General features: G+C 41.5%; 1 protein-coding gene across 5 annotated transcripts in view; it reads left to right on the plus strand.

Moving 5' to 3' along the window:
* Positions 1 to 22666, plus strand: part of LOC117261048 (protein phosphatase 3 catalytic subunit alpha-like) — a 49667-nt gene that overhangs the window by 17136 nt on the left and 9865 nt on the right. For all 5 annotated transcript variants that reach the window (XM_078169200.1, XM_033633247.2, XM_033633249.2 and 2 more), the window contains exons 2-7: positions 3237 to 3437; positions 7645 to 7769; positions 10062 to 10173; positions 13831 to 13976; positions 18305 to 18444; positions 19759 to 19836. In XM_078169200.1, coding sequence (XP_078025326.1) covers positions 3269 to 3437; positions 7645 to 7769; positions 10062 to 10173; positions 13831 to 13976; positions 18305 to 18444; positions 19759 to 19836 — 770 coding nt within the window. In that variant the 5' untranslated portion in view covers positions 3237 to 3268. The remainder of the gene's footprint in view (positions 1 to 3236; positions 3438 to 7644; positions 7770 to 10061; positions 10174 to 13830; positions 13977 to 18304; positions 18445 to 19758; positions 19837 to 22666) is intronic.

Here is a 22666-nt window from a genome sequence, read left to right on the forward strand (position 1 = left end):
GCCGTGCAGTAATACAAGAGAGTACATTACATTACAGTACAATGGAGGAGGAGGATTAACCACATGCTGACTGAGCCCTGTTGTTTCCTTTTAAAAATAAATATGAAGTCATGAGTAATTCTTTTTCTGTCTTGTGTTGGCTGACAGCCTGCAGTGCACAAACCTTTTAAAATATCAATCAGTCCTAACCTGAAAGGCAAAACTGGTTTTCACATGTAGATCCGCTGCTCTCAATCGATGGGAAACAGACCCTTGAGCGTGGCAGCTCATGGTGTCTGGGATGTCTCAGGGTGCGCTTGTGTGTTGTGTTTAGTCTTAATGTGCATAAAAGTATCTCGGGTGTGTTGCGGGTGAACCTATACAGCCCTAAGGTGCCATTAAATACTTTAAGGTACCTTGGTATTATATTTCTGCCCACAGAAATTTCTCATAGGGTTGGCCAGAAACCAAAAGCTGTTGTTGTGCTGTTGAAGTATACAGGCTAGTTGAAAACTATGTCAATATGGTAAGTTAAGGAATTACATGTTGACATACCTTTTATTACTTAGTTTACATCTATAATTATGATCTGATTTGCATACACTAATACTGGTACAGTTAACATTTTGAGTTTCACAACAATCCTGTTTTAACATGATATGTATCTTTCTGTACATGTTAGGCGATTTATTGTTGTTCAAATAGGCAAATAGGCCTTTTTCTCTAAGAGACAAATATGCAGCTTTAATTTGAGGCGGTACATTGATTTTCAAGTATAGGGGACACTTGTGGGTACCCATAATACCAGGGTTGGAAATTAGCACCATCCACCAGCCAAAATCCCGTAAAATATGCATCTGGCTGCTAGATTTGCTTTATTCACCAGCCAAATGGTAATCCATTGAGTGGCTGGCAGATTTTGGAATCCACCAGCCACAATGGCAGGTGGACAGAAACGATAATCTCCAACCCTCAACCCTACATTGAACCTGTTTTTATTCGGATATCTTGAGGAAAGAGTTCAAGGGACAGTTGTTCCCTTGCCAAAATTTAGCCTAACTCTTAGAATGCCCCCTTCCCAAAAAGTGATGCCGACTTAGTTGGAACAAATGGATGTTTTAGGTCAGGGGTGTCCGAACTTTTTTGAACAGGTGCCAGAGTAGATATGCGAAAATACCTTGAGGGCCAGCTGCTTCTCGCATCAAATGGGTTATTAAAAAAAAGTTAAAATCACATAAAAATTAGACCAATGCAACATTTTCATCTTTCAGTGAAAGGTTTTCAACTGTCTACTGCTCCTGAAAGTGGTGGCCCTCTCTGTTGACTTTAAGCTACTTTGCTGTGGCCATGTATGCTAGCTAGCAGGAAATGTCTGCTGTTAGGTATCCATCTATTTGCTTGTTAACCATCAAGAAAACACATATGATGTGCATGCACCTGCGTAGTTCCTACTGGTGCATATCTACAAACTGTATGATAGTCCTGCCATTGTAAGGTGAACCGAAAAAAAATGAAACATGATCTTGATTGATTAATCAGTATTGTGTGGTGGGCTACATATATGTAGTATATTTTGAAAGACAAGCCAAGGGCCGTTTAAAATCCATCAAGGGGCCACAAGATACCACTAGCATAAGAAATTAGCATGTTAAAGTCTCAATAAAATTGACTCCAATTACTTTGGCGGAGGGGAGATCCAGCAAGCCTCCCCCCTTTGGGACACCACTGCCTGAGATGCATTTTTGTTACGGTGTCCTGGGATGTTCTGGTGTGTCCTCCGGGGCATATTTAGTGTGATCCAACACAAATCCTCCCTTTTTTCCATGTGAGATCCAAATGGCTAGATGGTACTTTAGTCCGAAAATAGCTCAAAACAAGAGCAACTACAACTGTGTGGTTTGTCAGGAGCAATTTTCATCAACAGACATAATTGAAATTATGAGTAAAATCCTCATAATTACACATAAAGTGTTGCTTTAGGTTGATTGTAACTGATTTGTCCAACGTGATGGTTCATTTAGCAAAACTGGCCAAATGTTGCTGATGTTTCACTGGTGATTACATAAAACCGTGCAGTGTGGCTGCTTTTACTGTAAAAAAAATAAAATAAAATGTGAGTATCACATTAAAACATAATGATGGGCATCAGTGTGAAAGCTCACTGAAGTGACTGTGGCCTGTTACAGCGACAGGAAGAGAGGGAGGCAGCGAGAGAGTAAGAGGAGTGAAAAATTGAAAAAAAAAGAGAAGGGGCAAGAGGAGAGAGTGCAAAACAGAGACAAAGTGACAGAGTGAAAGTGTGTGTGTGTGTGTGTGTGTGTGTGTGTGTGTGTGTGTTAGAGAGAGAGAGAGCCAGGCCTAGTTTTTAGTTTGTGATCTAGGCCATTATCTGTGTTAGCACTGGTGGGGCTCCAACAGGCTCTGTGGATCCTGCATAACAATACCTTTTATGAGCTTGTATGTGAGTGTGTAGCACTGTAAGCTCACACACACATATGCGATCATGCGTGTTAACGCCATTGTGCCATACATGATGTACGCATGCGCCCGTGCGCCTCTGCCTTTTGTTTCTTGTGACTGAGTTTGTGCCTGTTTGTTAAGACCACTCGTGTGTGTGCGTTTTGTTGAGCGTGTCTTTCGTATGTGTGTATGTGTCTCCTCACGTGCAGCTGTGCGCTCCTGCTGTATCACCCCCGTCGTCAGTCAACCCCCCTCTCCAGCAGCGCCCTGGGGGCCTTCATTATGTAAGAAAGACATTACTGCGGAACAGAGGCAGAGAGGCAGAGAGGCATTACTGCAGAACAGAGGCAGGCAGCCCTGATAACTCTGGCAGCCCCTGCTTCAATACAACCCGCTTAGGCCTCCATAACACACACACACACACACACACACACACATACAGTCAACCGCAGCAGAGGTGTGATCAGGATAATGGTGAGGATTGAGGGCCTCTGATGTTTGTGGGCAAGCTTGTTGAAGAATACAGGAAATATCAATAAATTATGTTGTGCATTATAATAAACGTTCTTCTCTTTTCTTTTGCTTCACCTCTCTCCCTCCATAATCTATCTCACCTCCATCCATATCTCCATACACCCATTAAAACTCTCTTCCACCTTCCTAATTTCAAATATCTGTCATATTTTATCCCCTTTCTTCCTGCATCATTGATTCTCCTCTGTCTCCATCTCTCTCTTCACCTTCTTCTCACTTCCATCCTCCTCTCTTCTTCCATCTCTCCCAACCTCCCTCTCCAGCGGTCCCCTTCCCCCTGGCCCACCGGCTTACCATGAAGGAGGTGTTTGACGCCGAAGGCCGGCCGCGGGTGGACCTGCTCAAAGCTCACCTCACCAAGGAGGGCCGACTGGAGGAGGCCGTGGCCCTGCGCATCATCGATGAGGGCGCCGCTATCCTGCGCCAGGAGCGCACTATGTTGGACATTGAGGCGCCAGTCACAGGTATGGTATAATGATGACAGTTGGAGGAATTTGGTGTGATTATCTGATGTGTTCAAAGTCAAGAAAAAACTTTGCCATTTCACTTTGCCATTTTATGTGCTTGACTCTTTTGTCTGGGACTGGTAGCATCTTGACTCAGTTCAGTTCGGTACACTTTAGAACAGTTATTTTTTTCATTTCCATTATGAAAAGTTGTGGATGGTACCAACAGAACCACTCTATACCTTCCCCGTTTTCATCAGCCCTCTGTTTAGGTACCGAGCACACTGATCCTGTACTAAAAGGTAGAGCTAGAAACACTGCAGTCCATTGACTGGTCAATAGAGAACTGTCAACCCTCCTCAGGGCTGAGTTGCGGCTGGTTTTAAAGCTTATGTAACCACTGTGCAGACTGTGGCAAGTTTTTCATACATCAGTAAACTATAACTGTTGAATGAAAGGATGTTTTGCAGCCTTTTCATCTTTACTATGTAGCACTTAAATAACTATAGACTGAGAAAAAATTATTTAATTCACTGTGCCATTCAAAGGCTACTGCCGGCAGCAACCACAACTTTTAAGATGGAACATTTTCTCGCATGTTATTCAGAAAATACAGCGAGAGCTGGATGGAGCAGTGAGTTACAACAGCCCCGCTCCCATTTAAAGGAAATGGCCACTTTTGAATGAAAATACAGGCAGTACTTACTGACCCTCATGCCGACAAGAAGTCCATTGTAGTTTTTTTCGTTTGGGGGATCGGAGGATAACAGCTAGCTGGAATAATAGCTACACTTAAATTGCATGGAACCCACATTTTGAAAATGTAATAAAACTCTGCTAATGCATTTAAAAAATGTCAGAACGGCTCGTCCGTCATAATCCAAGTGCCCTGAAGCAGCGGCATGCAAAATTGACTTGAAAAGATGTAATTTACTCACTTTTATAGCATAATTTCTTACTGTGGTCAGCTAGCCTGCCCTGCAGATGTGCTGCGTTTACATGGCAAGTTGTGCGAGACTAGCTGATGGCTAGTGGTGGTGCTAGTTCTCGAGTCTCGCGCAAGTTGCCATGTAAACACAGCACTCCTGCAGTGTTTTTTTTTCTAAATATCAAACAATTCCTTTAAATACAGTTTGTATAGCTCCCATTGGAACTACCAGCACAAAAAGAAGAGTTGTGTTAATATGCCTGCAAGAGTGACAAGTGAATAGATCACTTACTTTAACCGTGAGGGCGCAGATAGCAACAGTCAAACATAGAGATAGAGAGACAGAAGAATGGAGCTGCGGAGCAAAAGGCTGAAAGATCAGTAATTATATATTAATCAGATTCCATTTGTCGATTCATTAATCTGCCATATGTATCTGCCACCCTTTTAATATGAACTGTTGTTCGGTCACACTTCAATGAGAGAACCAATTGGCACTTATGCACCTCACAATGGCAGGCGCTAGCTTTGGTAATATCTGCGTGTATTTCCTTGCCAGGGAAATGGTATGAACCAAGGAGAACGCTGAAGGGAGGAGGAGGAGGAGGAGGATGAGATTGAGATCGATGAAGAACAAAATGGAAAACAAGTTTCTGAGACGATGACACAGAAGACAGACAAGCAGACAGGCAGACTCAGACACTCTCAACCTATTGACACTGCTCGGTTAATGTACCTGCGCATCTCTGCATGTGTGTGTGCGTGTGTTTATGCAAATGCGAGCGGTGAGATAATTCCATGTGGGTTGACGTGCCCACGCAGTGTGGGAACATCGCTCGGCTTTCACAGGTACAGATCCCCGGGGACGAGCACAGATAGACAGGCAGATGGAGAGACAGTCGATCTTAAGCTGCTTAGTGCAGAGGTTCTCAAACCTGCTCATTCCCAATGAGCAACATATTGATCAGTTTCCAAGTTTCTCCACAGATTCTGACCCAGAAACACCCACCTGAGAGGATTTTTGTCTGAGTTAGCTATGATTGGAAACAACCTATAGATTTCAGAGATAAAACTACAGAAAAATAGTGCAGGTTCTTCTGTGGAGGGCTTTAAACAGATGTAATGTTGGGGAGACATTCGGCACAGTTTAGCACTTTGATAAAGTCTCTCTGGAAATGCTCTAAGATAGACGGACTGTGGAACAGACAGGCAAGTGGATGGCTGAAATTTGAACTGACAGGCTTTTAGGGAGTCACATGAAGGCTTCTGGGAGAACACTGAGGCAGGTCTGAGGAGGCAGACAGGTACGGCTCAATTTCACTCATGCCAGTTTGCATTCCCAATTCCCAGTTCAAATTAAAGCGAATGCTTAGGAGTAGACACAAAAACAGACAGTAACATGGCAAGCAGATGGAGAGACAGACAGACAGATGTAGCCGGCCAGACAGATGCAAAATGGCCATCGTAAAATGGCTGCAGAGGGGAACTATGACATCAACTAAAAGTGAAAGGAGAGGCCAGACAGATGGTGAGGGAGGCAGATGGGAAGATGTATGTTGGCAGATCATACAGACAGACAGTCCTGAAGACTTTTTACAATATGAAGTGTTCAGAATGTGACGTCTGACATGAATTAGATCCAATACTCCTGGATGTGACTTGAAAAAAATCTGTCGGGACATTACTGGAAACAACCATTGACACGTGTGGAGAATAATATTGTATGAGACTTTATCAAGACAACTAGATTTCAAGTCTGATAGATGTGAAATGTGTCACAAAGGTGAAGTTTTATTCATCACAATTTAGAGCAAATTTCACTTAAAGAAGACCTATTTTCATCATTTTCATGTCCATACTTGTATTTTGGGTTTCTGCTGATAGTTTACATGCTATAATGTTCAAAAAGCACTTTTATTGTCCTCATACTGTCTGTGCTGGATCACCTGTGTTCACCTGAGATGCTCTGTTTAGTTCCTGTCTCTTTAAGACCCCCTCCTGAAAAAGCCTGGTCTGCTCTGATTGGTCAGTGTTTCCTGGTCTTCCACATCTCACCATCTCTGGGGAATGACTGTAACAGAGAATAGTGGCACTTTCTATTGTGAAAAATCACCAATAATATCTTGTAAACACAACCACATCTGTTCCAGCAGGAATATGATCCAAAATCAGGAAGAAATTCACAAAATCAGCCACCAAGATTACATGTTCCCCTGATGTTAGCATGTAGCTACATGCAGCAGTGTACTTGCAGCAGGGCACTGACTGTGTATAGTGGCACATTCTCCTGTTAAAAATCCCCAATAAAAGCTTCTTAACCAAAATCTTCACAGGCAGACATGTTAGAGTTGGGATGTGATCCAAAATCAGTGAGAAATTAGCATTAGCAACCAAGTTTGACATGTTTACCTGACATTAGCATGTAGCTGCTTGTAGCAGTGTGCTTGGAGCAGATGACTGTATGAAGAAATCCGTCACGGGCCAACGTCAGCTTGTCTCAAAAGTAGAAAAAATGTTGGAAACAAGAGTATAACAGTCTGAAGCCTAAGGTCTTTGGTCACAGAGGCTACTTTTACATGTGTTTACCTCATCATTTAAAACTTTGAAAATAAAGAAAAGCATTATAGGTTCCCTTTAGCGTAGCACAGTGAAGTGTGGTGTTATCTAACATGATCTACAGCACAACAATAGAAGTATTAGGGCTACATATAGCAAGGTTTCATTCTTAACTAAACTGCCTTTATAACTGTTTGGGACATAAAATGTTGTAAAATGCCATTTACAATTTCCCAGAGCCCATGGTAACATAATCAAACTGCTTGTTTTGTCCAACTAACAGCCCAAAGCCCAAAGACGAATATCGTATTAGACAAAGAAAAGCAGCAAATTGGGACATCTGGAACTTTTTTGCTTGAAGGGTGACTCAAACAACTAATCACAATGTCTTAGTTGCGGTTTTATTCGTCACATGTAATCCTATAAGGTACAAAAAGAGAGACTCAGTATAGAGACTACACATGAGATCCCTGGTGCATACCTTTACTGACAGGTAGTGCCTCAAAATGATGGCAATAGAGGATATTTTTATCCCTTATTTTCTGTTTTTTTCATTAGCCAGATGAGTGATGTTTCTAGATCAGCAGACAGGACAGATATACCTCTGCAGATGCAAATCAGGCCATATGGAGCCACTGAAGCAAAGATGGTTTTTTGTTTTTTTTTTACTGAATTTTGTAAGCCTTACATGTGGCAGCTAAAACTTTATGGTACTAATACTGTTGTGTGCTGTTCCCACAGTGTGTGGAGATATCCATGGCCAGTTCTTCGACCTGATGAAGCTGTTTGAAGTGGGAGGTTCTCCTGCCAACACACGCTACCTCTTCCTAGGGGACTATGTGGACAGGGGCTACTTCAGTATCGAGGTGAGGATGGACACTTTTTCCAGCACTGTACATACTTCACTGAACATGTCTCTATTTTACTGGGTGTGTAAGCTCACTGTATTGTGTACAGTATACAGTGAGCTTACAACTAAATCAATGTCCATTATAGTGTGCATTGCCCTGAAGTCTATTATACAGTTTCTAGTGGTGAGGTTTATTTCACTACTGAGGTATACAGTTACAACACCGTGCTGTATTTAATGTATTATAAATGTACAAAAGGTACTCCAGATTAGCATTGACACACCACAATGTGTCTGAAAATGTACAAAGACCAAGGTGATTTAAAATTCATGGATAATTCAAGGTCAGTAATTACTAGCGAGAGTGTGATCTGCTGCTTACTGAGATATGTGTGGAAACTGAGCGGGGATAGTATGTCCAGCTGTTTGGACGTGATTCTGTAAAGTAGATCTGAGTGCAGTGGCATATTTTTGTGATTACTTTGTCTGGCAGAAATGCACCACAGATCAGGAGCGTGATTTGAATCCATAATAATAAAAGCACACGGTGAATGTCTTCTTAGCCTTCGTGGCATGAGGGAGGTATAATTGACATGGAGTGAGTTCGGAGGGGAGGGAGCAATATTTAGGCCACCTTCCTAACACACCTCAAGGACACATAGACAGGGGACTTAACGAAGAGCGCTGATGATACTGTGTAAAGGTGAGAGAACACCGTCTGAGCCATTTGCGGGATTAACAAAATGATGACACTGAAAACATGGTGGCTGATTTTAGACACTAATAGATGTCAGACATAGCCACAGCTGTTTCAATTCATTTTATTTCCTGTAGACTCAGTCAGCACGCTATTATTTGGGATGATTCATGTCAAAAATCCTGTTTACTTCTATCTTTAGATCAGGGTAAGGATCAGTCAATCAATTAATTAATTTGGGCAGGATGATTCATTCAGAGAAGGATATCCTTGTAACAGCTCCATCATGATTCTCTATGTCTCACTCGTAGACAGTTTAAAAGAAGTGGACGTAGCTTCTGGGTCTGAAACATAAAACAAATGGATAGGTGCCTCTTACCTGCATTTCTCCTAATGGCCAGCAGGGGGCGACTCCACTGGCTGCTGAAAGAACCCCAGTAGTACAGTAGTGTAGTACCCCTTTTTTTAACTACTGAAGCACATGTATGCTGTTTTTTAAATGTGGGAAAACCTATAAAGTAGGTGATAGACTGCTCTCCCATTGCCAGTAGACCACAGCTGTATGTCGACAAGCATTCCTCTCTGTTTTTGTTGTTGTTTTTCACGATGTGTCACTTTCAACATCATGGACAGGCCACAAAACAGGTTAGCAAACAACAGAAAGCAGCATGGAGGCCAGTGAAAATGTTACAGTGGTTACTTCTCTTTTATTTCTCCACTTAATCATTCTCCCTCTCAAATTTTGTGCTGACCAAATTTTGAAGGATTTTTGAATGCTGCTGGAACATCATTGCATCATGCTGGCAAAGGGGCTAAAATTAGCATGTCCAACTGGATGTCTTATTTCCATCACTGCTAATTGGAGTCAATAAGTACTTGTGACTGCTGCAGAGTCATTTGTCCCATGGGTGAATGCCCATTGTAACCTTTCCCACTAAATACCAGATGTCAGTGGGGGTTATTAGGGTTTTTGTTCAGTGCAAAAAGGGCTTATAAAAATTAACCCTTCCTTTCACTTGATTTATTACCTCATAAAACATTTTCCTGATGAATTCATGGTCTCAATCTCTGGTTTCAATTTTTTTTTAGTTCAGCACGATGAAGCAGGTAATGCTTCAGAGCATGGCCACCTTGTAAATTACAAGTCACCACTACATCGCTGTCCTCAGATTCTTAGTCAGATCCACCCCTCGCTCCTCCACAGCTCCACCCTCTCGTTCAAATATGGCCACATCTGGGTCCAAAAATCCAAGATGGCGATGGCCAAAATGCCAAACTTAAGGCTTCAAAACAGTAGTGCACAGACCAGTGGGTGGTGTCACAGTGGCTACAATCACTTCCTTTTCATAGTCTGTGGTCTTGCTTTTAATTCCAAGTCCTTTGAGCCAGGCAATGTAATATACTGCTGTATACAGTCAATATGTGTTTAGGTTAATTTATTACAAGCCAGTATTTATGCTGGCACTGCTTACCATAATGCATTATAAATGTACCCTAATTTCTGAAACTACCTTCTTTTTGTTTTACGCTTGTTTAATGATGTTGTTATTAATGTGCAGCGGCTGATTTCTAACCAGCCTTTATGCTCTCTCCTCCCTGGTCAACCTTTAGTGTGTGTTATACCTGTGGTCACTGAAAATCCTCTACCCAAAGACGCTCTTTCTTCTACGGGGAAACCATGAATGTAGACATCTGACAGAATATTTCACCTTCAAACAAGAATGTGAGTAACTCTTGTGTTTTCTCCTTTGCGTCAGTGGGTTACCCCTCACATTTCTGTTGTTCTGCCCTCTTCAACCTCAGCCTCATCATCAATTAGTTGGTTGAAAACTTTTTAAAATGTTTTTCAGCTGACTCATTTATGAGTAAGAACCTTGTAAAGAGGGTCTGATATACATGATATAATGCTAAATGACTGAGGCTGAAGCTTCACGTCCCAGACAAAAAGTTTGCATCCTCACTAGATGATAATAATTCAAGTAGGAGACATGGACATAATTAAACTGCATTGGTCTTGTTTCTGCAGTGTTCTTATATCATAAGAACGACAAGTAAAAATAAAAGATCACAGAGTGTTATTTCATGCTAACATAACCCTGTTTAGCTGCTTAGCTTACATAACTGGACAAGCAAGACAGAGGTTGCTTCACTGTTCATATTTCTGAACAGTGTGTTCCACTTTCACTGTTAGAAGAGAAAAGGCTGTAGAATGAGAACTTACTGACGTGTTTGGCAAATGTAGTGCTTCCTCAGATAACGAGTTCAGCTGTGGATGCTGGAGTGTAAACCTCCCCAAATCCAGCTGAGCAGGACAGAACAACTGTGATGTTAATGTTGGCCTACACTCTCACATAGTAGCGTCTAGGACAGGCTTCCCCTCAGTGGGGAAAGACTACACAGTGGATGTGCCATAGAGGGATGCAGGGATGATGTTTTTTGCAGGCTGATGCAGAAGTTAGCATCATCCTGGTTCCCTTGTCAAAAAGCCTACGTGATTTTTCCATTGGATTTTTGATTATTGTAGAAAATAAGCTTTGCGGCAAACCAGATTTTATGATACGAACACATTTTGTGTAGCAAGATAATCCCCACAAATTAACACCACTTTTATTCCTTGTTGTGGTGGCGACTTTAATTTATGCGAACTACACTATAGTCGCATAACTTAACGCTGCCACCACAACAGAGGTGTAAAGTCGAGACATTCTGTAGTTTATTTCAGCCACTTGTTAGCAACCCACTTTTTAAAGACACCTAAAAGTTTTAAAATACAAGAGTGGGGTATTTCCTGAGGCATTATGTTGCAGAACAAAACGTGAAGGTCTCTTCAGCTTGTGTTAACCATAGAGCTTATTTCAGGTGTCTAACCACAAATCCATTCAAAAAACAGACTGACTTAAAGATGAGGGAACCAGGAATGGTAAAATGCTAACTCATTCCTGCACCACTATTGTGAATGTGATTTTTTTTTTTTTAACATAACCTGTTACCCCACAAATATTAGCTAGCAGAATGCTCCTTGACCTTGGACGTAACACTCAGTTACTACTGTAAGTAATCATGTAGTTAGCTGAACTAATGCTAACGTTTGTAGCTTATGTTAGAGCAGACAAACACACTGTTTGGTCCATAGGGAATGGGAATTGCAAAGCATCCTGGATAGCCGTCATTATGTGTCACCAATCTAATCATCCGTCAATCATTCATCATCAGAAATTTATAAGACAAATGCCCATACAAAGAGAAGCTCTTGAGTAAGGCAAAGGAGTGATGTATTATAAAATTAAAGTTGTTAATGATATTGAGCCTCACGCCTAATATGGCCAAAGGACCTTGACAGTTTGCCACCCATTATGGTTACTGATGTCAGCGCCTGTCAGCAGTTCAAAACCTTTAAGTCTTTGGAGCCCCATGTCTAATTTACAAGCAGCTGGGTACAGGACCTTCAGATCTACAAGATAAATGCCAATTACACAATCATCCACACAAAGATAAGCTAATGTTTTGCTAACACAATGCTAACAAAATGTTAGCTAATCATGCATAATTAATCTACGGGTATCTAAAGGCTAAAACAATTACACCAGCCTCTGAAGTCTTTATTTACTATGCATCACTCTCACCACAGCCCCATTTACATGCAAAGAAATTCACTGGTAGTCCTGTGAAGCCTAGTTACAGTTGCTAAGCAAGGATTGGACAACTCACTGCTCAGGGGCAGGGTTTAGCAAACAGTCACTTGCAGATTCATTTTTTGTCATTCAACTAATCACTACATCAGCGACTGATCGTTTCAGCTGTAAAGTTATTTATTTTCTGTAGGCTCTGTTCTCCTCCTCTCCCTCTAGGTTGTGTCCTCCCTCCTTTCCCACACTCCTATCCATCCCCCCTCTCCATCCTTATCTCCCATTTCTTTCCCTCCTCCTTTCCCTTCATCCTCCATCTTTTCCTCCCTCGCACCTTCTCTCTCTCTCTTTCTCTCTTTGACTCTCCTCGCGTCCTGTCCGAGAGTGGGTGATTAGCAGCAAATTAATTTGGCCCTTAATGATTGGCTCAGGGACTTGCTCCTCTGTGTCTGATTGGCCAAGGGACAAGGAAGCTAATTTCCCCTGGTGCTCGTGGCGAATAGTGGTCGCCCTCAATTACCATCTGCTGTGTGTGCGAGTGTGTTTGTGTGTGTGCACCACAAGTGTGTGCAAGAGCATGTACTGTGACTGCATGTGTGTGCAAGAGCGTCTTCATAAATGTTTAAGCGTCTGTGTGTGGAAGGAGCTGAAAACTGGTGGACGAGCAATAATGAGCTCTTGCTCTACTCAAGGCAGATGGAGAGGTTGACAAACACGCTCCTCACTGTCTCACACACACACAGACAAGTACACACACGCTGGCTACTGTACACTGGTACTCCACACTGACTTTGATTTGTGTACGTGTCGTTCTCATGTCCTCACACTCTCCCTTCTCCTTCCCATCTCTCTTTCCTCCTCCCTTGCCGTCTCCTATCCTTCCTCTCTTCATCTTACCGCTCTTAACCTCTCCTCCTTCTCCTGTCTCCTCCCATCAATCTCTCTCCTTCTCTCTTTATGAAATTATCATTCTCCTTTTCTCTCGCCCCCTCCTCCCTTGCTCGCTCTCATCCAAAATCCACCCTTCTCTCTTCTTTTTTCCTCTTCTATCTCTCTCCTCCAATCTCTTTTAATCCTGTGATATTGTTTTGTGTCAGATGTATTGTTACGCCCATGTGTGAAATGTACTTTAAAGATGCTGCGTGTTGGATGTCTTTATTGATATCCCTGCCAAATCAAAGGAGTTTTTCATAAAGCAAAAAATTCAGCCTCACAGTGACGCCTCTACGCTGCTTCATGCTTATATTTGGGTCAGATTTGGTTCACTGGAAACAGAGTTGGAGTCTTTGCATCCGCATGTTGTCTGTTGCAATACACTATCTACTGTAATATGGAGCATTCTTTCCACCAATGTAGATTTCCTCTCTGAGAAGGGGCATTTCTAAATCATCAGAGAGGAGAGAAACAGGTCATATGGGAGTGCTGAAGAAGAGATGACTGCATAAATTAATAACATGTTATGTAAAAATCCTACATGTAACCGCCTTTACACCCAAGTGAACAAAATTATGTTTTCATAGGAATCGAGCACGTCTGTCTGAAGCCTTTATATCCGTCCATGTCAAAGCTCCATGTTTGTTTGCTCTCCCTTGCAGTGTGTTTGTGTGTGATATGTAACAGTCACACTCCGAGTGACGGGGACTGACTGTACGTTTTGCAGGGATGGTGGCTGTTCAAAGCATGTCAAAACACATTTAGGTGCTTCCTTTGTCTCAAACCTTGAAATATCTCTCCACCCCTCTAACCACCTCCAGGTAAGATCAAGTATTCAGAGCAGGTGTATGACTCCTGCATGGAGGCGTTTGATTGCCTGCCCCTGGCAGCCCTGATGAACCAGCAGTTCCTTTGTGTGCACGGAGGGCTTTCACCAGAGATTCACACGCTGGACGACATCAAGAAGGTACGAAAAGGCACACACTCACACTGGTTTGAATGAACTATACTGCCCTACAAAGGCAGAGCACAGTTAATACATATTTGGTAGTGTTGTGTTCTTGGCAAATGTTTCATTCAAAAGAACAATCTTTTGGGCGAACAAGCCAAAACTGAATTACTTCCTTAAACGACTTGCTCAATTTGCAATTCAGTCAAGCACTCAGTCAGTTGTGAACAAATGTGCAGGGACTCACTCAATGACTCGTCCACTGAACGCACTACACAAGCCCTTTTTTTACAGAGTTCGCACTATACTGTAGGGCTGCTACAAAGTCCATGCTTTACAGCGTTGCCAGGTGTACGATAATTATCGTATTTGTACGATAATTTGGCCCTCTGTACGATGTATGATCAATAATAATAAAATAATCCCAAAAAAGGCCAAATGTATGATAATTTGACCATTTCATGAATGTGTAGTTGTAATCAGTATGCCGAAGTTTTTTTGTGAGCCCTGAAGGCATCTGTTCCCATGTGACATGTTTCCAGCCAATCTCACTTTGCTTAGTGTGAGATACGGGTGACGTTTGTCTCTGAACAATGAGCACGACAGGCTGAATAGTCAGCTGTACCCGCACCACGAGGTGCTAGGACCGGTTAGGAAGTCGAATGAGATTCAAAACAGAAGAAGAAGAAGAAGAAGAGGAAAAACAGAAGCAAGGAAAATGGAAAAAAAGTAAACCAAAAAAGTGAACACTAGAGTGACTATATTTGCCTATAGTGCATCAGTAGGATTGTTATTTTGGTTATGACGGATGTACAATAATTTCCCTCAAAATATGATACTTTCGAGTCTCTAGTATGATAATCCTACATTTCCCACCTGGCAACGCTGATGCTTACACCAGCTTTGCATTTTTACACGGAACCAAACAACAACAGCATCATGCCACTACAGTGTGTGATTTCAAACAGGATGCCGGCACTGTGGAAGTAAAAGAGGGGTGATTGGTGTAGGGTGACCATATTTTGATTTCCAAAAAAGAGGACATTCAGCCCGGCCATGAGATAGCCTACTTAAATGATACTCGCAGTTTACTCAAAGGTGCCTGATAATTTTAATATATTTAAAGTTTATATGTATGGATAGAAAATTCAGTTATATTAAAAAATAATATCTCTCAAAGACAGTAATTCAGATAGGCCCCTATAGATAGGGGACACATACACACACTAGAGTGTGGCTACCCAATCCAAGCCCGACGGGTCCCGACGGTAGGCCTACCCGACGGATGTATAAATTGTATTCGGGCTCGGGTCAGATTCGGTCAGCTTTCAGTGAAAATGTAGTGTTAAAAATAAATAAAATCCTATTGTCTGTCCTGTTTATTGCTTGGGGACTGTTATTTATGTGACAACACCTGAACAGAACACACACACATTGGCTGTTTGTTTCTACCTTTACCCTCACTGGAAGCCTTGGACCTTCCCCCACCCGCCTCCGCCTTGATTAAACGCTGAAAATAAAAGAGGGAGACAAGTTTTCCTATTTTATCTTATTTTGTTAGGCTATATTTCTTCCTCTCCACTCGCTGGAAGCCTCGGACCTCCTGCCACCCGCTCCCGTCTCAAACACGGAGGTCTCCCTCTCTGCGGAGCACCCACAGTGCACGCCCGGCCTGTTAAATAGCCCGTAACCATAACAACTGTGTGACACAAACTCAGTGCTTTACTAATTAAATAATGTCCAGCTCAGGAAAACTGGACATTATCATCAATTTATAAACACGCCCTGGACAGGACGTGAAAAGTGGACATGTCTGGGCAAAACAGGACGTTTGGTCAGCCTAGATTGGTGTGACATGTAACACAACAGCGTTGGTCTCCCAACATTCGCATCGGCAATGCTTTCTAAACAATAAAAATGGCACCTAACCTGTCCTTCTTCTTTGAGATACTTGCTACCTGCTAACTGCTAACAGCTACTTTTAAAATCTCCTGTAGTGGGTAGTACACATGACACATTGTCAAAATGTCACACCTGTGCTGCCCATGATCCAGTCTTGCTGGCTGCCCCGCAGACATTGTTTCTGTGCTGTTACTATCTCCAGTGTTGTCTTAAAGGGAAGACAACTCTGTATTATACAGAATGGCAAGCGAGACAGCTAAAGCAGAAGCGCTACGCTAATGTGAAGCTAGCTGGTGAGATAGCAACTTTTAGCCTTAATGCTAAAACTAAATTTACTTACAGATTTTACCTACCTGTAAATAGAAAGTATCCACTTTGAGGAAGTGACATCCTAGTAGCTGATTCAGTTGGTTACTTCACAAAACTAAATGTGGCAGTAGTTAAATTCAGCCATAACAGAGAAAAGATCAGCTAAACCTGCTAAAGGTAACTAGCATAGTAGATCTCAGCTGATATGTTAGCTTTTGACTTGAGTGGAGTTCATGCAATATGTTGCTATTATGCTGCTTTTAAATGACATATTCATATATGTAAATTAGTTTATAGTATGAATGAATATAAATATTAATAGTAGAAGGACTGACAGAACATATACAATAGCAACACATGCAATACTTCTGGTCTATAAACTGTAAATCAAAATTACCATGACCTGGAAGACTGAGAATCTTCACCAACATATATCATCATAGCACATTTTATTCTCTTAAGGGATAGTTTGGATTGTCTTAAGTGGGGTTGTATGGGGTAGTTATCCATAGTCAGTGTACTACATACAGTATATGTCAGCACGCCCCCAGTTTGGAGTCGCAGGCTGGAGTCCATGATGGAACCTAAGCAGTGTAGCCTCCTGCCTAGGATGGGGGTTAGAAACAAAATGAATCATAGCCACCTAAAAAACAACAACATCAGTTTAAGTATACGCTTTATAAAGAGTATTTTCACCATTTTATCTTTCAGTCAGGCAGCTCCTTACAATGGGGAAGCCATTACCGGCTTCAGTTTCCCATCTATGCTCTCGGTCCACCGCTGCTTCGATCAGTTGGTTAATTTGTGTGATTGTGTGACTTTGGTGAACCTGAACTAACCCTTTTAAATGCCAAAATCACACAATAACACAAACAAAATAAGTGATCAAGGCAGCAGTAGATCAGCAGCTCCTGTGTTCAACAGTGTTAAATCAATGTTTTTCTCAATGGAGTCTGGCTTTGAAGAAAGTGATATGACGGCTTCACAGCTTTATTTTCCCATTAGAAATCACTGTCAGACAGGTGAAGCAGGGATAACACTCTAAATATAGTATACAATTAAAGTGATATTGATTTTTTTTAGGTGGCACTTTTTTTAGGTGGCTATGATATGTTTTGTTTCTGACCCCTCCACAGCAGTAGATTGCTTATCTTCCCTGTTGGAGTCCAGCCTGCCTCTCCTGACAACTACTGTATGTAATACAGTGGCTATGGATGAGTACCCCATATAACCCCAGTTCAAAAAATCTGAACTATCCCTTTAAAGAAACAAATTAAAACGGACAAGAAGCTGAAAGAACACATTCATGTTGGTAGACGCATTTTCCTTTTCACTCTGAACTGTATTTTTTAGGCATTATTCACATTCTATTGCAGTTAGTTTTGGGGTTAAAATCAGGCACAAAAGGAAGAAAAAGAATGAAATTACAACTTCTAATTGTTTGCCTGCCAGACTGAAAACTTGAAACCCTTTTTCTCAACTTCACTGCCTCTGCATTTACTGCTTTATACATAGTAGCAACATTTATCACACTTCTCATTGCCGGGGGAAAAATAAATTTAACGTTACATGTTATCAGCTTATGTGTAACACTTAAACGCACTGCGGTTGCAGACATAAACACACGCCGACTCTTATTTATGCATACGTGTGCTGTCAAAGCAGAGAATCCATAAGAACCCAGTAAAACCAGTGCACCAGAGACCCCCCACACATGCTGTATGTATACAGTTCACACAGTAACACAGAGTACAAAGGCACACACATGAACACAGACACATGAGGACACACACTTCCTCATCTAATGGCAGTGTTTCCATGGTGAATCTGCTGGTGTGACATCTTCTCCCTCCTGTGTGGTGAGGGTTGCCATGGAGATGCTCTGCTCTGACAGTATGTGTTTGTATGTGTGCATTTGTGTGTGTTTGCTTTTCTTTCTCCTCTGATTTATCCTATATGTGCTCTTGTGTATGTGCTATGGTTCATAACACTTCTAAAAATATTAGGTATCTGATATGTTTTTATGTGTTTTGTGTGCGCAATGTTTATATTTCTAAATGTGACTGAGCATTTGTGTTTCTGTAAGCTTATATTTTTGTGTGTTTCTGTGTGTGTGTGTTCCTTGTGTGTCCTAGTTGGACCGGTTCAAGGAGCCCCCAGCATTTGGGCCCATGTGCGACCTGCTGTGGGCCGACCCCCTGGAAGACTTTGGCAATGAGAAGACCCAGGAGTACTTTGGCCACAACACAGTCAGAGGCTGCTCCTATTTCTACAGGTACTGGACAACATTACTCCTCACAAGAACCAACAAAAAGAAATATTACATAAGAGTCCTGATAATATATTTTTTTTAGAAGAAAATCAACTTGAATGTGAGTGACTAAAGTTTGATATCCTTGAAGCAATAGATCCCTGTGCTTATGAAGCTCAGAGATATGAATTTATCTGATATCCAAACAAGCCAGAATGAATGCAATATTCAGAGATAAAAAAAAAATATATATATTCTTTCAAATTAGCAGCTGAAACATGCAGCCAGAAATACGACTGATCCTCCAATGTGTTCCTCCTCTGCTCCTTCGATGTGTTTTAATGACCTGGGAGCCATGTGATGGCCCAGAGTTAGGGAGATGTGACTTTCATGTACAAATCTGGAATCTAATAAGTTTGGTGGACTTCAGTGTATTGGTTTGGGATGTTGGTGATGAGAAAAGAGAAAGAGAGATGCTTCCTGCACGGTTACGCCACATCCAAGATCCAATAACAATCACTGGAATTTGTACAAGACACAGAAAATCTTGGCCAGTTTACACACACTCACACACACATTCAGCGTACGAGCAAACACATAAACAAGGCACATTCACAAACACACACACACACACTCACACACACAGAGTTCTGTTTCAGCATGAAACGATATCCCACAATCCCCAGGGAGATTGCACGGTTCTGTTGCTATGACGACTGGCTACTCCTGCCAGATATGGAGTGATATTAAGATACAGTGAGAGAAAGAGAGGGAGAGCAACATGGGAGGAGGTGGTGGTGGTGGTGGCGATGGTGGTGGGGTAGAAGATGAAAGATGGGAATGAAGAAATAAGAACGGAGGATTGTAAAGATGAAGAGCTGAGGTTGAAAGACAGGCGAAGCGTTGGCGCGGTCGTAGCTGCTCCCCTCAGTGTGTAGAATTCGGTGTTATGACATGTTTTCTGTGGAGAACACAGTTGTTTTCTATGTTTAGCAGACACAGCATCAATCGACCAACTAGTGTATACTCAGCCCCCACAGCACTGAGGAGGCCATAAGTCCTGCTCAGGCCTGCCTTGTGCAAACTCATGCCCCCTGCTGGCCCCAGTTAGATATAACACTAGAACACGAGAGGCCCACTCATCTCCCACTGCTAGACTTTAAATACTTCCATCTGTTTTGAGGTTTACAGCGGTCTTGATATAATAACATGTTTGCTTTGTAAAGGGTTTTTTACCGGATCTTTTCAGATGATTATTCTCCTACATTTTCATTTTCCACTGCTTCACTTCAGATACTTGCTCTCACTCTTTCTCTCTGTCTCTCTCTCTGTCCCCAGTTACCCAGCAGTGTGCGAGTTCCTACAGACCAACAACCTGCTGTCAATCATCAGAGCGCATGAAGCACAGGATGCTGGGTAAGCTGACTGACTGTCGCGGCTCAGTCCTTCTCTCGGCTTAAAAGAGAGCACCATTTAATTTAATGGCTTACCTTGACATTTCGTGTTCTGAGCTGTTATTTTTCTTTGTCAGGGAATTGGCACATTACTGGGGAAAGAGGTTCCACGATTTCCTTCTGTCACCCTTAAAACTGTGTTATTGGCATTGTCACAGTTTGTCTGATGGAGAACACCAATAGCCTGAACAACATTCAGGTCAACTAACTCATCTTTTGAAAACAGAATGGGACAGCAAAGAGCCATGTAGGGTTTGCACCACTAGTCTAAATAAAGTAGTGGGGGCGAAACATAATTTTCTGATCCACAAATCCACTCCTGGCATCTGTTATCTTAGTGTAAATCCTCTAAATATAATAGTGCTGCCTTAATTGCTGCATTATCAGTAGTGCTGTCGCTGTGGTTTGTGCTGTTTGGTGAACCCATTAACAGTATTTTATCCGTCATGCAGCTGGGCAGTCTGGGTAACCGTTGGTGAACTTGTACAAGGGCTGGCCAAAAGACACAGTAGTTTATACCTCTAAATAGTACGGAATGTATAGCTGAAAAATGCTGACACTTTAAGACATGAAAGAATAAAAACCTGACTTCATTCACTGAAATAAGCAGTAGTGTAGAGACAGAATGAAAAACTTACATAATAAAGTATACTCATAACAATCGTAACTAAAAACACTTAAAGGGGACCTATATACCAAATCACTGTGACACCACTTCCAAACATTCACTGCCAGGTAAACAACTAGCAACTGATTTTTATTACAGAGATGTGTGAAATCAGTTGTCATTTCCAGCCATAACTGTAATGTTTAAAGATATATAGTTACACACTGTAGTCTCACCTATCAGTTGTGCTTATTTTATGTACTGTGTTGCTTTGCTAGTGTCTTTGACGGCACGGAAGCTAAGCAATGTACTACAGTGGACAGGGCTGCAGCAAAATGTATTATAGCTAGCGTAAGAAAAAAAAAATAATAATAATAATAGTTTAAGTCCCCGCTATATTTTGACCATTTTCCCTTTTCCTTACACACAAACTGATAGAGGCAGTGGTAGACCAGCACCTCCTGTGTTGTGCAAAGTAAAATTACTGTTTTCGTGAATGGGTTCTAGTGGCTTTGAGAGAACCATGAGCTTTTTTTTAGATAGCTAAAAACTAACCAATTCAGGCAGCGTTTGGTCAGCGCCATTTTGTTCTATGCATATGACGTGGGGGTTTTCTTCCAGGAAGTTATTGCAAACAAACATTGTGATTGGATTATCATGCTCATTTTCAGTTTCATACTTGTGTTTTGGGTTTCTACTAGAACACAATTACATGCTTTATTATTCAAACAACACTTTATGATTTAATATACTTTAATTGACTCTCTGTCTGAAACTCACTGTTTCACCCCCTCCCAAAAAAGCCCAGTCTGCTCTGACCAGTCAGTGTTTCTAGGTCCTTCGCATTTCTGCACCATCATTGCAGCCGGGAAATGACTAAAATGTAGTATAGTAGCTCTTTCTACCAAGAAAAATCCCTAATAAAATCTTTTTAAACTACAATCTTCAAAACCGGAGATGTTCCAACAGGAATAAGATCTGAAATCAGGGAAAAGTTACTAACATCTGCAACAATGATAGTATGTTTCCCTGATGTTAGCATGTCGCTACATGTAGCAGTGTATGTACATTTGCAGTAGTGTGCCTGGAGCAGATGACCATATAAAGAAAGTTTTACAGGGTTTACTTTTGCATATGTTTACCTCATTATTTGAAACTTTGGTTACTTTTAATATGAACATCCAACAATGTTATGTTATATTATGTGACAGAAAATTAGGAAAAGCATAATAGGTCCACTTTAATCTTCTCCCACAATATAGTTTACAAAGCAAACGAGGGACCTCCTCACTGCTGAAAAAAATTCAAACTGATTGTGGATGGTGGTAAAAATTGCTCCAGGAACACCTCAGAAAACAAACAAACAAACAAACAAAAACTCTTACCTTTCTGGAAAATTTTGGTTTCTCTTTGTGACATTCAGTGACCTTTTGAGGCAGCAGTTTGATTGATGGACAACAGCAGTGCACTTACTGAGTTATAACATAATATTAAATATGTTGATTTACTGTACGGCATACTAGCCTATAAAACAGTACACTGTAAACATTTGTGCATTGTACATAATAGATCACAGGGAGAAATGTAAAGTCTGTGCCAGTGTGGTAGAGCAGTGTAACAGGCAGCCAATCAGGAGCCTGTTTGATACAGAGCTATTACCTTGCCTTGATTCGATTGGCTCATGATCAGGCACAGTGTACGGTGGCCTGCTGTGGACAAAGCTTGTAAATATGTAGGGACCAAAACAAGAACCAACCTTGTGCTGATGATAATGATTGAATAATCGATTTGGTTATACACAGGTTCCTGGAGAGAATAACATCCCTGACAACGCTGCAAAGGACACTAGAACACCATGATGAAAATCACATTAATAAAAAGACAGCCACCCAATTCTGCTGCACACCTAGATTACATTTGTTTATAGTAAATAACCAAAATTCTTGATTACTGATGAGTTTGGTAATTAGTCTGTCCTCAAGGGACCCTGCTACTATGGGCTGCTTACTTTGTTTGTGCATAAAAATGAAATGTGCTCTTGTGTTCATTATCATGTCTAATCTCAGTGGGTTCTTTGCATGCATGAAACTAATTGCACCCAGACTTGTTTTTATTGTGACTAAGTCACTAGATCTGGGCCTAATTCAAAATGTAAGCTCTGAGCTGGCAGCTTCACTCAAACACT

Source organism: Epinephelus lanceolatus, chromosome 7 (genome assembly GCF_041903045.1).
Source record: "Epinephelus lanceolatus isolate andai-2023 chromosome 7, ASM4190304v1, whole genome shotgun sequence".
Lineage (NCBI taxonomy): Eukaryota > Metazoa > Chordata > Actinopteri > Perciformes > Serranidae > Epinephelus > Epinephelus lanceolatus.